Source organism: Scyliorhinus torazame, chromosome 19, assembly GCF_047496885.1.
Source record: "Scyliorhinus torazame isolate Kashiwa2021f chromosome 19, sScyTor2.1, whole genome shotgun sequence".
Lineage (NCBI taxonomy): Eukaryota > Metazoa > Chordata > Chondrichthyes > Carcharhiniformes > Scyliorhinidae > Scyliorhinus > Scyliorhinus torazame.
In genome coordinates, this window is record NC_092725.1 from 121,629,085 (window position 1) to 121,645,729 (window position 16,645).

Below are 16,645 nucleotides of genomic sequence, written 5' to 3' on the forward strand. Positions count from 1 at the left end.
GCCCCGCCCCTCGCGCGCCAGCCACTACCGCTCGGCCCCGCCCCTCCGCGCCAGCCACGACCGCTCGTCCCCGCCCCTCGCGCGCGGTCCCAGCAACAACCGAGGCCCCGCCCTCCCGCCTGCCCTCCTCTTGTAAAATTTGCACAAAAAAGGCCATTCGCCAAGTGCAATGGGGGGATCTCACGGTTTTGCTCCCGTTTCATCTGCAAAAGTATAAGCGACATTCCTCAGGTGCCAGAAGGTGGAGCCCCTTTTATTGGACTCGAAACGCCTCGTAAATTCCTCACAGTGGGGTCGGGGGGTAGAGGTGGTGGTGTGGGTATGGGGTGTGGGGAGTGGGTATGGGGAGTGGGGATTGGGTATGGGGTGTAGCTACGAGTTGTGGGTATGGCATGTGAGGAGTGGGTATGGGGTGTAGGTATGAGGCGTGGGCATGGGGAGTTGGTATGGAGTGGGGGTGGGTATGAGGTGCGGAGAGTGGGTTTGAAGTGAGGGAAGTGGGTATGAGGTGTGGGGAGTGGGTATCAAGTGTGGGTATGGGGAGTGGATGTGAGGCTGGGTCTGGGATTTTTTAACAGTTGCTCTGGAGTTTGAACTGCTTTTTTTCCTTCCGTTCTAACTCTTTCGGAGTAACCATCAGGGTAAAACTGGCAGAGCCATCTGAAGTTAGCGATGTAAATTGCCTTGCTGGATGGTACCCGGCTCAGTGCAATTGTCCAGAGGAAGTCAGCATTTCTGGACAATTGCCGAGTAAACCCTTCTGTGGGAACCCTGCGAGAGAAATTTCCCAATGCATCATTGGGGTACCCCCAATTGCGACGCTGGGAAACCAGAAAGTTATGAGCCTCTGTTTCTCTGTCCATCCATACACCAATCCTGCCGGACCTGCTGAGTTTTATTTTCTCTGGCGTTTTCTGTTTTTATTTCCTCAGGGCTGACATTGTGGATTGTCAGTATTATTGAAGTTCATGGGGGTTGGAGGGACAATGACAGGGACAAAATGGCATAGAGTAGTGACAAAGGGTTGTTTTTTCCCCCCAAATAGGAGGAATGTGTGCAGTGGCTGTTGTAGAAACTAATTTGTGATATTACAATGATCTGGGCTTAATTACAGAAGGCGTAATTTCAGTGATTGCAGATGACATGAAGCTCATGTAAATAAATTAAAGAAATGTATTAAACAGTGCATGATAGTAATAGACGTCAGGAGGACATAGACTGGTGAAATGGGCAGGCACATGCAGATGAAGTGTCAAGTAATTTTTAAAATATATATATTTATTAAAATTTTTAACACAATTTTTCACCCTTACAAACAACCTCCCCCTCCCCCCCCCCCCCCCCCCCCGTAACAAACAGAAAGAATACGCACATAGCAAGACATAAACATGGTAAAACAATATGTTACAGAACCTTGTACATTGGATTCATAGAATCATAGAAGTTTACAGCATGGAAACAGGCCCTTCGGCCCAACCAGTCCATGCCGCCCAGTTTTTACCATTAAGCTAGTCCCAGTTGCCCGCACTTGGCCCATAACCCTCTATACCCATCTTACCCATGTAACTATCTAAATGCTTTTTGAAAGACACAATTGTACCCGCCTCTACTACTACCTCTGGCAGCCCATTCCAGACACTCACTACCCTCTGAGTGAAGAAATTACCCCTCTGGGCCCTTCTGAATCTCTCCCCTCTCACCTTAAACCTATGCCCTCTAGTTTTAGACTCCCCTACCTTTGGGAAAAGATGTTGACTATCTACCTTATCTATGCCCCTCATTATTTTATAGACCTCTATAAGATCACCCCTAAGCCTCCTACGCTCCAGGGAAAAAAGTCCCAGTCTATCCAGCCTCTCCTTATAACTCAAACCATCAAGTCCCGGCAACATCCTAGTAAATCTTTTCTGCACTCTTTCTAGTTTAATAATATCCTTTCTATAATAGGGTGACCAGAACTGCACACAGTATTCCAAGTGTGGCCGTACCAATGTCTTGTACAACTTCAACAAGACGTCCCAACTATGGGATTCCTCCCGTACATGTCAGTTTTCCAGATCCTTCATGTATTTTCTTGCTCAAATACCCCCCAGACAAACCCCCCTTCCCCCTCCCTCCCTCCCCCCCCCCCCCCACCGCCCCCCCCCCCCCCCTCCACCCCCCAACGCAAGACATCCCCCCCCGCTGGGTTGCTGCTGCTGCTGAACGACCTTCATCTAACGCTCTGCGAGATAGTCTAGGAACGGTTGCCACCGCCTGTAGAACCCCTGCGCAGACCCTCTCAAGGCAAACTTTATCCTCTCTAACTTGATAAACCCTGCCATATCGTTTATCCAGGCCTCCACGCTGGGGGGCTTCGCCTCCTTCCACATTAGCAAGATCCTTCGCTGGGCTACTAGGGACGCAAAGGCCAGAATGCCTCTTTCGCCTCCTGCACTACCGGCTCGTCCACTGCACCAAATATTGCTAGCCCCCAGCTTGGCTTGATCCGGACTTTCACCACCTTAGATATTGTTCCCGCCACTCCCCTCCAGAACCCCTCCAGTGCCGGGCATGACCAAAACATATGGACATGGTTTGCCGGGCTTCCTGAGCACGTCCCACATCTGTCCGCCACCCCAAAGAACCTACTCAGCCTCGCCCCCGTCATGTGCGCTCTATGAACCACCTTAAACTATCAGGCTAAGCCTGTCACACAAAGAGGAATTCCCCCTACCTAGGGCATCAGCCCATAGCCCCTCCTCAATCTCCTATCCCAGCTCCTCCTCCCATTTACCCTTCAGCTCCTCTACCAGCGCCTCCCGCTCTTCTTTAATCTCCTGGTATACCGCCGACACCTTGCCCTCTCCGACCCATACACCCGAGATCACCCTGTCTTGAATTTCCTGTGCCGGGAGCAACGGGAATTCCCTCACCTGTCGCCTCACAAACACCCTCACCTGCATGTATCTGAAAGCATAGCCCAAACTTCTCCTCCTGTGCCCCTAGGCTCGCAAACGTCCCATCAAGGAACAGGTCCCCCATTCTTCTAATCCCGTGTGGGAATCTCCCAATCAGTGTGCGCTCCTCCATTCACCCCCCCCCCCTCCGTTCTTCCCTAGCGCGGGAAAAAGCCCGCGCTTTCCCAAGCCTGCCCCGCCCCCTCTGGCGCAGCTCCTGTCGCGGCCTTGTCGCATTTCCCCCATCCCCGAGCCTCCTCTCCCTCCAGCACCAGCGCCCACCATCTCGTACGGTCTTCTCACCCGGTCCATTTCCCCATCCCCATCCATCTCCCAGCCCATGGAATATTTCCTGCGTGTGATTAACACCCTATGTACATCAAACATCCCCCCCCCCCACCCTCGCAAACCCTCAGTTTGAGCCCAACTTTTCGGTTTGAATAAAGGTCCAAGCCTCCTCAGGCGTTTCAAAATAGTGATGTTGATCCTTGAATGTGACCCACAATCGCGCTGGCTGCAGCATTCCGAATCTCACTCCTTTCCGGTGCAGCACCGCCTTGGCCCGGTTGAAACCCGCTCTCTTCTTTGCTACCTCCGTGCTCCAGTCCGGGTATATTCGGATCTCCGCATTCTCCCAGCTGCTGCTCCGCTCTTTCTTGGCCCATTTCAAGACCCTCTCTCTGTCCGTGAAACGGTGAAACCTCACCACAATCGCCCTTGGCGGCTCATTAGCCTTGGGACTCCTCGCCAGCACCCAGTGTGCCCCATCCAGCTCCAAAGGCCTCGAAGGGGCCTCCGCGCCCATCATCGACTCGAGCATCGTGCTCGCGTATGCCCCGGCATCTGCCCCCTCCACTCCTTCAGGGAGACCCAGGATCTGAAGATTCTTTCTCCTCGATCTGTTCTCCAGGTCTTCAAATCTTCCCGCCCACCTCTTGTGCAGCGCCTCGTGCGCCTCCACCCTCACCGCCAGGCCCAAGATCTCATCCTCGTTCTCATTAACTTTTTTCTGCACCTCCTGGATCTTTACCTCGTGGGCCTTCTGCGTCATCCCTAATCCTTCAATCGCCGACAGCATAGGCACCAGCATCTCTTTCCGCAGCTCCTCAAAACAGCGCTTAATGAACTCTTGCAGCTCCGGCCCACATTACACTTTATCTCCGGCCGGCGCCATTTTGTTTTTCTTGCCTCGCTTCTCCCGCTGCTCCAACGCCGCTTTTTTGGCCGTTTCGCTTCTTGTCCGATCCATAAACGGTGAAGGGGGACCTCACTCTCCCCTTCCCACACGGAACGTCATCACAAAATTCCCGTTGGGGCTCTTCTAGAGAGCCCGAAAGTCCGTGATCACGGGAGCTGCCGAATCGTGCGGCTTAGGTCTGCATCGCTGCAACTGGAAGTCAGTGTCAAGTAATTGTTACAACACCCTGGGCTAGTGCATGGTCAATTCCAGCCCCACTTGAGCTGGAGGCGTAACATAATTGAGTTAACCAATAATTTTTAAAATTACCCATTCGCCAAGTGCAATGGGGGACCTCACGGTTTTGCTCCCGTTTGATCTGCAAAAGTATAAGCGACATTCATCGGGTGCCAGAAGGTGAGCCCCTTTTATTGGAGTCGAAATGCCTCGTAGATTCCTCAGAGTGGGGTCGGGGGGTAGAGGTGGTGGTGTGGGTATGGGATGTGGGTGTGGGGAGTGGGTATGGGGTATAGCTATGAGTTGTGGGCATGGGGTGTGGGAAGTAGGTATGAGGTGTGGGCAAGGGATGTGGGGAGTGGGTATGGAGTGTAGGTATGAGGTGTAGGTATTTGGCTGCCCAATAATTACAGTCATCAGGTTTGTAAATTTAAATATAACTCCCTTTTATTTATAACAAAAACTACAATGATATGTGCAGCAAAAACAACTAACTATCATCTAATGCCTAATCCCCCACTTAAACTTGCCCCACCCTCTACACGCATACACACATGACAAACAAACACAGAGGGGTGTAAAAAAAAAAGGAAAAGGAAAAAGATAAGAATCTTTGTTTCAGATGGTTGTTTCTCGCACCTTTGCTTCAACCCAGGCTTTGAGTTTGAGATTTTCACTGTAGATTCATTCAGCCGTCTACAGTTTCAGAAATACATCACCTCACAGCCCTTCTGGAGTCCAGGATTCAAACTGCTTTCCTTAGGTCTCTGGAAATTATCCCACTCAGACAGGATCCAGTTGCCACCTGTTACCGAGCAGAATACCCCCTTTTAGCCACTTCATTGGCCACCAGCCAATTAATCAAATCAAACCGAGTACCACCCCATCTCTCAGGTGTCGAAAAGCCTAGGTCTTGATGTCAAAAGCTAGCAGAGTGTTTTCTGTTGTAACATTTGAATTCCTCATTCTCTTTGCTGCTTAACCTCAAGATAAATGTCTATTAAGCATCCATGGATCAAAAATAATAATAGCAAAAAATAAAGAAAGAGGAAATAAGGGAATCAACAGGGAGGACCCTGACACAATTAATTTTGTTTTGAGGAATGAGAAGAAGCAATACAAACTAACTGGTACAATGTTATTTAAAGGAGCACAAAAAGAGAGAACGGGGGTGGATGTACCACGGAGCAGGGAAGGTAAAGAGCAGATTTGATCGAGAACATGTGGCAGTCTTCTATGTTATAAGACAAGGGTTTGTACGATTGTGGTAAACTCTGTGTTAAGTAGCACGCAATGTGGCACAGGGGTCTCACTCTCGCAGGGCTGTTTCTGCTGCATTTGCTGCAGAGAAAGACAATGAGCTGAGATGTTTTACAATTCACTGGCCCCTGTTGTCTCTGGTGCCCCCCCCCCCCCCACCCAGCCAGCTGAGCCTTTTGTTTCCGCTTTCCTCTTGCAATGCCCTTCCAAACAGTCAACCACCAGAGGTCATTGCCGTATGAAACTGTCTCCCAGCTGTCACTATCCGCCACCTTCATAGCTCTCTTGCAGAGATGCCCTTGTAGCAGAGGTGTGAATGCCCAGGAGGTCGTAACCCAGCACCCAATTCACTGTCAGAAGGCCTTTGAACGTGCAGCCGCCATCCATTGATGAATGTGGCCGAGCCAGCGCAGATATCGTTGACTTACCAATGAGAGTATTGTGATGGAATTAGCACGCTTTTGGGCATGTGCGTTGGGGAACTTGCCCTTCCAGGAGATGCTAAGAATACATCTGAGACAGCAAAGAGAAAAACTATTAGGCCTTCTCTCCTTCATAGCATATGTTGTCCAAGTCTTAACACTGTAGAGGAGTGCGCTGAGGAACAGATTTGGTAGGCTCGTAGTTTGGTGTTCTCGGTCAGACTGCTGTTCTCCACACTATCTTACTCTGCTTTCTGTCAGTGTTGATATGTAGGTGGATACCCTCTGTAGATGACCTGAAGGCACGTGACAACAGCAAGGAGAAGAGTGTCGGTGCCAGAACACAACCTGTTTGTCCCCACTGCGGACCTCAAATGAGCAAATAAAGAACAATAGTTTCCAGTGGCGTAAAGGCCAGTAAGCCGAGGAGACAGATTTAAAGTGATTGGCTAAAAAAAACAGAGGAAACCATTTTTCACGCAGTGGGTTGCTATGATTTGGAATTCATTGGCAGAAAGGATTGTGGAAGCAGATTTAATAATAAATTTCAAAAGGGAATTGGATAATTACTTGTTGTGGAAAAAATTACAAAGCAATGAGTAAAAGCTGGGGAGTTGATCTAATTCAATACTTCTTTTAAATCCTTACCAAACTGCTGTAATTTACTGATAGAGTGGATTTGTTATTCCTAATTCCAAAGGAGAAAGTAACTATATCCAATCAACCTTCTGATATAAGTTGGTATATTTATTTAATAAACATTGAATCACTCACAGTATTAAAATGACGCTAAGATGTTTTCTAAAACAGATATGGAATGAATTAGTACATCAATGATTAAGGAGCCATATAATTAATTGGAATTATGTGAAAATGTTTAAATAAACATCACTATAGACAATGCAAAGCTCAGTTATCTGTTTTTTATCCAGCTCACTCTTTCAGGTGTATTAGCATTTTGAAGCAAAAAGAATAGAGAAACAAGAGAAAATCCTTGAGCAAATCTGAGATGCAGACCATGGGCAAATTCAAAGAAAGCATTATCAATTGTTGCTTCCAATAATGTTAATTTTTTTCTCTTCCCTCCTCTCCTGCCAGCATTGATTCATGTTGATGTATTGTGCAATGTGTCCCAACAGCTCGAATATTTCTCTCAAATGGCTATTCTTCACAACGTGAGCCTCAGCAATGACTGCAGATGGGACATTGTAGCTGAACCATTCTTGCCTCACCCAGTCCTCAGGTATGCAAGTCATAGGGAGCAAGGATCCCATTCATGATTGAGCATTGAAAAGTCTGCGTGATCATCGTTCTGTTGTCCAGAAAGACAGTGGTGCGCTGATAAAGATCAGAAGGTGAAAACAAAACTGCTTAAGTTGATTAATTTAGCCATCTTCAGCACGGTATAAAGAGGGCGTGCTGTTACTCTGACAATGTAAAAACAGTGCAGTTCAAATAATGCACAAGAAGATTTTGGTTCAAATCATCTCATTTCATTGCAATTTAAACACTTTTAATGTGTATTGTGTATGCAAAATGACCCTTGTTATCCCAATCTGAAGATTGTAAGCAATTTCCAAGTTCCTCAACAGCAAGAAGTAGCCATTCTGTATTAACAGCACCTTGATACTTCCTGAGGAAAGTTCACCGAATCTGTAAATCAAATAGAGGAATATCGAGAAGTAATTATTTATAAAAAATAAAAACCAGCAAAGGAAATATTTTTGCAAAGTCTCCCTTCAAGTCAGAAATTACTAGGGGATGTTTCAGACCACGCAGAGTAGATTGGTTTATTTACTTATAAAATAATTCAGTTGTGATGCCATAACAATTTTGTTTGCAGTGCATTGCTAAGTTTATGTTAAAATGCATGTATAATTTTATAAATCACATTGTTCCATGAAAGTTGATTATTAAGCCAAATAAATATGCAAAGCTGTGACTTTATAAAGTTAGTAAATGATCCATAGGATATCATTCATTATCATTGGTTCATTTCACAATTGTAATATTTGTATTAATACAACTGCAAGGTAACAAAAACCTAAAAACTTTGGACCCATTCTGTATTTCCTTAGAATGCAAGCGAACAGTTGGAACTGAACCTCAATGTAATGTGCTGATTGAGCTACTACCAGTAACTTGTCAATTTGAGGAAGTTAGAAATCTCCTCCTATCCATGTCTTATGGCCCTGTCTGCACTATTTAGTTTTGTCACTGCCACTTTGCAAACAAGCTGTTTTAAACAAAGATATAATAAAAGTTAATCAATAACTAACTAACGTATTTGGGTCTATATTTAAAGAACAAGCCTGTACTTTGGATTCTTTCTTGAAAGTAAGGAATATTTATTTGCCTCTGTAGGTCGTCTGAAATAAACTGATATATGAGATCGAGAAACAAAAGTGATAAATTAGAGCTTTGGTAATGGGTAATTAGTACAATCTTCAAACTGAAAGCATGTTGGTTTATGTTAACAATTGTTAAGTGAAGAGCTCAAAGTAAGTGAATTTCATTTTATTTTAATAATATTACCTTGGAAGGAAAACCGATTGAATTTGAGAAAAGCTATTAATGTTTTGAATAAGTATCATTTTGCTTTAATTATAAGTGTCTAAATCGAGCGTCGGTTTTAAATCTTGCTGTTAACTTGAGTTTGAAGATAATTATGCCATATTTCAAACAAATTTTATTCATAACTTGTTCAAGGTTTCAGAAAGAGCATGCTTCAAATGTATATTTGAAATCTCATGGAGTTTTGAAAACACATTTTTTTTCTGACATAAAAGAGTAGCCAAACTTCCATAGTTCCGTAGTTGTTCTTTATGCGTATCTAAACAGGGGACTCGCCCTATCATCCGAAGAATCAACGGGGAACACATTCCTGCTGACTACAGCAACCCTGATTCCGTATTACACCCAGCACATCAAAATATTTTTGTATTTCCTCCTCCTTTAACCATGACTCAACCTATCAGTTCAATAAAATGTTTTATTGATTTTTCTTAACCTCTTCACCGCAGATCATTATCAGGAAATGTCTCGGTGCTGCTCCTGCTGTGCCTCCCTAATCAAAGGTTTTGCCAACAAACTTTCAGCAAAGTTACATTAGTAGCGCAGAAGCAGCTCTGAGGAAATTCCAAGCCCCTGAGGTTATACGACATTTATTTAGAATCTGATATCTGCACACTCTTTTTGCTTGGTAATCCCTACTTCCTGTTGACATGGTTTATAGGAATGTAGGACGTAGGAGCATGAGTAGATAATTCGGCCCTTCGAGCCTACTCTGCCATTGAGCAAGAGCATGGCAGACTTCCGGGTGCGGCTATGCAGAGCTAGGTCGCATATTCGGCAGCTCCTGCTTGGAACGGACTTTTGGGCTCTTTTACAGGGCCCCCACGGCATTTGTTTGACATTTCCCGGTGTGGGAAGAAGGCGGCAATATTCCCCCGACAGTGTCCCCCAGGAAGGGTATGTCTCTTGGTTGCCAGACACACGCAGAAACAGTGAAAGATTTGGCTGCAACTACAGGATAAACAGGGCCTCTTCCAGCATGCAGGCGGGGGAAGGGCAAGCTTAAAGCTGCAAGCTGACCTGAGGGCCTGTATCAAAGGTGAATTCTAGCAGCAGAGGGAACAACTCTGAAAAGACCTCATCAAGGCCACTGAAGGGACTTCCGGTTGCGGTGATGCCTAGCTAGCCGCACGCTTCGGCGGCTCCAGCTCCGACGGACCTTCGGGCTCTTTTAAGAGCCTCAACGGGGAATTTTTCGACGACGCAACCCGGTGTGGGGCGTGTGAGAAGGGAGTCCCCCCCAAACGAAGGAGGAAAAAAACCGGCGGCGGCGGCTGCAGCGCGAGGAATCGTCGACCAAAGGGTCAGAAAGAGAGAAGTACAAGATGGCGGCGGAGAAAGCGCAGGCGACATGGGGGCCTGAGCATGAAATTGTGAGACGGTGCGTGGAGCTGCTGAAGAGGGAGGTGCTGACCCCGTTGCTACAGGCAATTGAGGGGCTCAAGGAGACATTAAAGACCCAGGAGACAGAGCTCCGTGTGGTGGAGCAGAAGGTGACAGATATTGAGGACGAGATCCTGGGCCTGGCGGTTAAGACACAGACGCACGAGGCACTTCATAAAAAGTGTACTGAAAGGATCGAAGCCCTAGAAAATGGAGCGCGAAGGAAGAACCTTCGGATACTGGGTCTCCCTGAGGGTGTGGAAGGAGTGGACTGTGGAGCGTACGCAAGTACGATGCTGAGCTCACTGATGGGTGCTGAGGCCCCTACGGGCCCCTTGGAGGTGGAGTGGGCAAATCGGATTCCGGCGAGAAGACCAAAAGCGGGAGAACCACCCAGGGCGATAATCGTGCGATTTTACCGCCTTAAGGATAGAGAAGAGGTCCTGAGATGGGCTAAAAAGGTGCGGAGTAGCAGATGGGAGAATGCAGTGGTACGGGTATACCAGGATTGGAGTGCGGAGGTGGCGAGAAGGAGGGCGAGCTTCAACCGAGCCAAAGAGGTGTTGCATAAAAGGAAGGTGAAGTTCGGGATGCTGCAGCCGGCAAGACTATGGGTCACGTATCAGGAGAGACACCATTATTTCGAGACGGCGGAGGAAGCATGGACCTTCATCAAAGAAGAGAAATTGGATCGGAACTGAGGGACTGATGCTGCAGGAAATGTTATTGTTAATGTTACGGTGGAAGTTAATTGAGAAGTAAACAGGGAAGGGGGGAGACATTGGGGAAATGTGGGCGCCGGTGAGGGGGGAAAGACGGGACATAGTTGGAGAATGGGGAAGGGGAGGGGGAGGGGAAAGGGAGCTGCGCCATAAGAGGCGGGTCAGGTAAAGGGATGTTCCCGCACCAGAAAGAATAAGGCGGGAAGACAGGCGCAAGGCGGATGGGAGTTCCCCACATGGGGGGGGTCGAGGAGTGAGCAGGAGTAGCCGGGGTCAGTTGAAGTCAGCTGACTTACGGAAGTAATATGGGGGGAGCAATCAAGCTAGAAAGAGATCTAGCGGGGAGGGGAGGAGGGAGGGAGAAGGGGGGGGGGGACAACTGGGTTGCTGCTGCGGAAATCCAAAAGGAAATGGCTAAAGAGTGGGTGGGCGGGGATGGTGTGCGACGCTGGGGGAGCGAGCGGGAGCGTGGAGGCGGGATATGGGACTGGCCTAGAGAAGGTAATGGCTAGTCGACACGGGAGGGGGGCAGGTAGCCCCCTAGTGAGGCTGATCACGTGGAACGTGAGAGGCCTGAACGGACCGATAAAAAGGGCCCGAGTGCTCGCGCATTTGAAAGGACTAAGGGCAGACGTGGTTATGCTCCAAGAGACGCACCTAAAGGTGGCGGACCAAGTTAGGCTAAGGAAAGGATGGGTGGGACAGGTGTTCCACTCAGGACTGGACGCAAAGAATAGAGGGGTGGCCATTTTGGTGGGGAAACAGGTCGCATTTGAAGCAAAGAACATCGTAGCAGATAGCGGAGGTAGATATGTAATGGTGAGTGGCAGGCTGGAGGGAATGGAGGTCGTGTTGGTTAACGTGTATGCCCCAAACTGGGACGATGCGGGATTTATGAGACGGATGCTGGGGCGTATACCGGACCTGGAGGTAGGAAACTTGATTTTAGGAGGGGACTTTAATACGGTGCTGGACCCGGGGCTAGATAGATCCAGCTCAAGGACCGGAAGAAGGCCGGCAGCGGCCAAGGTACTTAAGGGGTTTATGGACCAAATGGGGGGAGTGGATCCATGGCGATTTCTTAGACCTAGGGCTAGGGAGTATTCCTTCTTCTCCCATGTCCATAAAGTGTACTCCCGGATAGATTTTTTTGTTTTGGGAAGGTCGTTGATCTCTAGGGTGGAAGAAGCTGAGTACTCAGCCATAGCGGTTTCGGATCATGCCCCACATTGGGTGGACCTGGAATTAGGAGAGGAAAGGGAGCAGAGAACACTCTGGCGATTAGATGTGGGACTGATGGCGGATGAGGGAGTGTGTGCAAGAGTGCGGGGGTGTATTGAGAGATACCTGGAGGTCAATGACGACGGCGAGGTCCCTGTGGGAGTGGTATGGGAAGCACTAAAAGCGGTGGTCAGAGGAGAGCTGATCTCCATTGGGGCCCACAAAAGGAAAACAGAGGCCAAGGAAAGGGAAAGATTACTGGGGGAGATTTTAAGGGTGGATAGGGAATTTGCAGAGACCCCGGAGGAGGAATTGTACAGGGAGAGGAGACGACTCCAGACGGAATTTGACCTTCTGACCACCAGAAAGGCGGAGGTACTGTGGAGGAAGGCACAGGGGAGGAGGTATGAATATGGGGAAAAGGCGAGTCGCCTGTTGGCTCATCAATTGCGAAAGAGGGCAGCAGCGAGGGAAATAGGAGGAATTAGAGACGAAAGGGGAGACACGGTGCGAAGGGCAGGAAAGATAAATGAGGTGTTCAAGACCTTCTATGAGGAACTGTATAGGTCTCAACCCCCAGAGGGAGAGGAGGGGATGCGGCAGTTCCTGGACCAATTGAGGTTCCCGAAAGTGGAGGAGCGGGGGGTGGTAGGCCTGGGGGCACCGATTGGGGTGGACGAGGTTATTAAGGGACTGGGAAGCATGCAAGCAGGGAAGGCCCCAGGACCAGACGGGTTCCCGGTGGAGTATTACAGAAAATATGTGGACTTGTTGGCCCCGTTGATGGTGAGGACGTTCAATGAGGCCAGGAAAGGGGGGACTCTACCCCCGACGATGTCGGAGGCGACGATATCGTTAATTTTGAAGAGGGATAAAGATCCGTTGCAGTGCGGGTCCTATAGACCCATTTCATTGTTGAGCGTGGACGCCAAATTGTTGGCAAAGGTACTGGCATCGAGGATAGAGGACTGTGTCCCGGGGGTGGTGCACGAAGACCAGACAGGGTTCGTAAAAGGGAGACAACTGAATGTTAACGTGCGACGACTATTAGGGGTGATAATGATGCCCCCAGTGGAGGGGGAGGCAGAGATAGTGGCGGCAATGGACGCAGAGAAGGCATTTGATAGGGTGGAGTGGGAGTATTTATGGGAAGTGTTAAGGAGGTTTGGGTTTGGGAACGGGTTTATTAGCTGGGTTAGACTTCTTTATGGGGCTCCAACGGCAAGCGTAGTTACAGGTCGACATAGATCGGAGTATTTCCGACTATATAGGGGAACAAGACAGGGATGCCCGCTGTCTCCATTGTTGTTCGCGTTGGCAATTGAACCTCTGGCCATGGCGTTGAGAGACTCCAGGAAATGGAGAGGGGTGATTAGAGGGGGAGAAGAACACCGAGTCTCGTTATATGTGGATGACCTATTGTTATACGTGTCGGACCCAGCGGGGGGAATGATAGAGGTTATGCGAATTTTGAGGGGGTTCGGGGATTTCTCGGGGTATAGGCTAAACATGGGGAAGAGTGAATTATTTGTGATACATCCAGGGGACCAGAGTAGAGAGATAGAAGGCTTGCCTCTAAGGAAAGTGGAAAGAAACTTCCGATACCTGGGGATTCAGATCGCTAGGAGCTGGGGAACCTTGCACAGACTTAATCTGACACGGTTGGTAGAACAAATGGAGGAGGACTTCAAGAGGTGGGACATGCAGCCTCTATCGCTGGCGGGCAGGGTGCAAGCAATTAAGATGATGGTCCTCCCGAGGTTCTTATTTGTATTTCAATGTCTCCCTATACTAATCACTAAGACCTTTTTTAATAAAATAGACAGGAGCATCACGAGCTTCGTGTGGGCAGGGAAAGTTCCGAGAGTAAGGAGGGGGTTCCTTCAGCGTAGTAGGGACAGAGGAGGATTGGCACTACCGAACTTGGGCGATTACTATTGGGCCGCCAATGTGGCAATGATACGTAAATGGATGATGGAGGGTGAGGGAGCGGCGTGGGAAAGACTGGAGAGAAAGTCCTGTAAAGGGACGAGTTTAGAGGCGCTGGTGACGGCGCCGCTACCGATCTCACCTAAAAAGTTTACCACGAACCCGGTGGTGGCGGCAACATTGAATATCTGGGGACAGTGGAGGCGACAGAGAGGGGTGCGGGGAGCCCTGGTGGGGTCCCCAATCAGGAACAACCATAAGTTCGCCCCAGGAAGAATGGATGGAGGATTTCAGAGCTGGTTCCAGTTGGGAATTAGGAGGGTGGGAGATTTATTTATAGATGGGACTTTTGCGAGCTTGGGAGCATTGGAGGAAAAGTATAAGTTGCCCCGGGGAAATTTCTTGAGATATATGCAGGTGAGGGCATTTACTAGACAACAGGTGAGGGAATTTCCATTGCTCCCGACACAGGGGATACAGGACAGGGTGCTTTCAGGGGTGTGGGTCGGAGAGGGCAAGGTGTCAGAGATTTACCGAGAGATGAGGGAAGAGGGGGAGGAGTCGGTGGGCGAACTAAAAGGAAAGTGGGAAGAAGAACTAGGGGAGGAGATAGAGGAGGGTATGTGGGCTGATGCCCTAAGCAGGGTAAATTCCTCTTCCTCATGCGCCAGGCTTAGCCTGATTCAATTTAAGGTGCTACATAGAGCACACATAACGGGAGCAAGATTGAGCAGGTTCTTTGGAGTGGAGGACAAATGTGGGAGGTGTGGCGGGAGCCCGGCAAACCACGCACATATGTTTTGGGCATGCCCGGCACTGGAAGGGTATTGGAAGGGAGTGACGGGAGTGATTTCGCGGGTGGTGAGGGCCCGGGTCAAACCAGGCTGGGGGTTAGCTCTATTTGGAGTTGCGGAAGAGTCGGGAGTGCAGGAGGCGAAAGAGGCCGACGTTGTGGCCTTTGCGTCCCTAGTAGCCCGGCGCAGGATCCTACTCATGTGGAAGGAGGCGAAACCCCCCGGACTGGAGGCCTGGGTAAATGATATGGCGGGGTTCATTAAACTGGAGCAGATAAAGTTTGCCCTGAGAGGATCGGCTCAAGGGTTCACCAGGCGGTGGCAGCCATTTCTCGACTACCTAGGGGAACGTTAGAGGGAAGACAGATGACCAGCAGCAGCAACCCAGGGGGAGGGGGGGGGGGAGGGGGGGTTTAGTTTAGGTCAAAGATAAAGGGGTTTTGTTACTTGTGTATTGTTTAAAATTTCTGTATTGTTATTGTTGCGTTTGCTTTGTAAGAGGGGAAAAATTGTTGTTTGGGAAAAAATTTTCAATAAAACATTTATAAAAAAAAAAAAAAAAAAAAAGAGCAAGAGCATGGCTGATTTGATTGTGATCTCAGCTCCACTTTCCCCTCTGCTAACCATAACCTGAGACTCACTTGTCTATCCAAAATCTGTCTAACTCTGCCTTGAATAAGTTCAACGATCCAGCCTCTACTGCTTTGTGGGAAAGAGAATTCCAGATACAAATGACTCTTGAGAGGAAACAGTTCCTCCTCATCTCCATCTTAAAAGGGAGACCACTTATTCTTGAACTGTGTCCCATTGTTCTAGTCTCCCCAACAAGTGGAAACATCCTCCAAGTATCTACCGCATCAAGTCCCCTTAGAATCCGGTGGGGGGGATTTTCCACTCCCATTTTCAGGGGGCAGGATCAGCGGCGGGTGCATCACGGTAGCCAGCATCAAAGACTACCAACATTACCTCAAAGTTCACGGAGCTGACCGTAGAAGATGGTATCCTCCTGTGGGACATGAAGGTTGTTGTTCCGGTGAATCACCACAAAATCATGTTAAAGGACTTTTACAAAAGGCACCCAGAAGTGTCCAAAATAAAGATGTTGGTGAGACGTTATGTCTGCTTGACGGCTTTGGATGCGGTTATAGAGTCGTTGGCTCAGCAGTCCTCCCTGTCAAAAGCACCAGACGATCCCCGCGGCGGCACCCCTACAACCTTGGGAATGACCGGGTCACTCTTGGACTCGCGTATACACTGATTTTGTTGGTCCATTCCTGAGTTTGATGTTTCTCATCCTGGCGGACGTCCACTCAAAGTGGCTGGAGGTCCACAAGATGGCGATGATCACCTCCCGAAGATCAGAGGCTGAGTGCCCTTGACTGCTGATGTGTTCCCCAACTGGAGGGAACATTCCTGCCTGGCGATTGTCGCGCGATGTCCGTTCATCTGTTGTCGCAGTGTCTGCATGGTCTCGCCAATGTACCACGCTTCGGAACATCCTTTCCTGCAGTGTATGAGGTAGACAACGTTAGCCGAGTCGCACGAGTATGTACCGCGTACCTGGTGGGTGGTGTTCTCACGTGTATTGGTGGTACCCATATCGATGATCTGGCACATCTTTCAGAGATTGCCATGGCAGGGTTGTGTGGCGTCATGGTCGCTGTTCTGAAGGCTGGGTAGTTTGCTGCAAACAATGGTTTGAGGTTGTGCGGTTGTTTGAAGGCAAGTAGTGGGGGTGTGGGGATGACCTTGGCAAGATGTTCCAGTCGGGGAACACTTCAGCAGTCAAGGGCATTCAGCCTCTCATCTTCGGGTAAGCGTTCTCCAAGGCAACAACGCACGACAACGCAGAATCACCAAGCAGAAACTTATAGCCAAGTTCCGTACACATGAGTACAGCCTCAACCGGGGACCTGGGATTCAAGTCACATTACATTCACCCCCCACCATCTGGCCTGGGCTTGTGAAATCCTACCAACTGTCCTGG

At 48.9% G+C, this 16,645-nt stretch overlaps 1 protein-coding gene across 3 annotated transcripts in view; it reads left to right on the forward strand.

Annotated features, from left to right (window-relative positions):
* Window positions 1-7,177: 7,177 nt before the first annotated feature.
* Window positions 7,178-16,645, forward strand: part of LOC140396478 (CD82 antigen-like) — a 51,547-nt gene continuing 42,079 nt past the window's right edge. Inside the window, exon 1 of one of the 3 annotated variants that reach the window (XM_072485142.1) lies at window positions 7,178-7,278. In XM_072485142.1, the coding sequence (XP_072341243.1) occupies window positions 7,193-7,278 (86 nt within the window). In that variant the 5' untranslated portion in view covers window positions 7,178-7,192. The other 2 variants (XM_072485144.1, XM_072485143.1) reach the window with 2 other exon arrangements.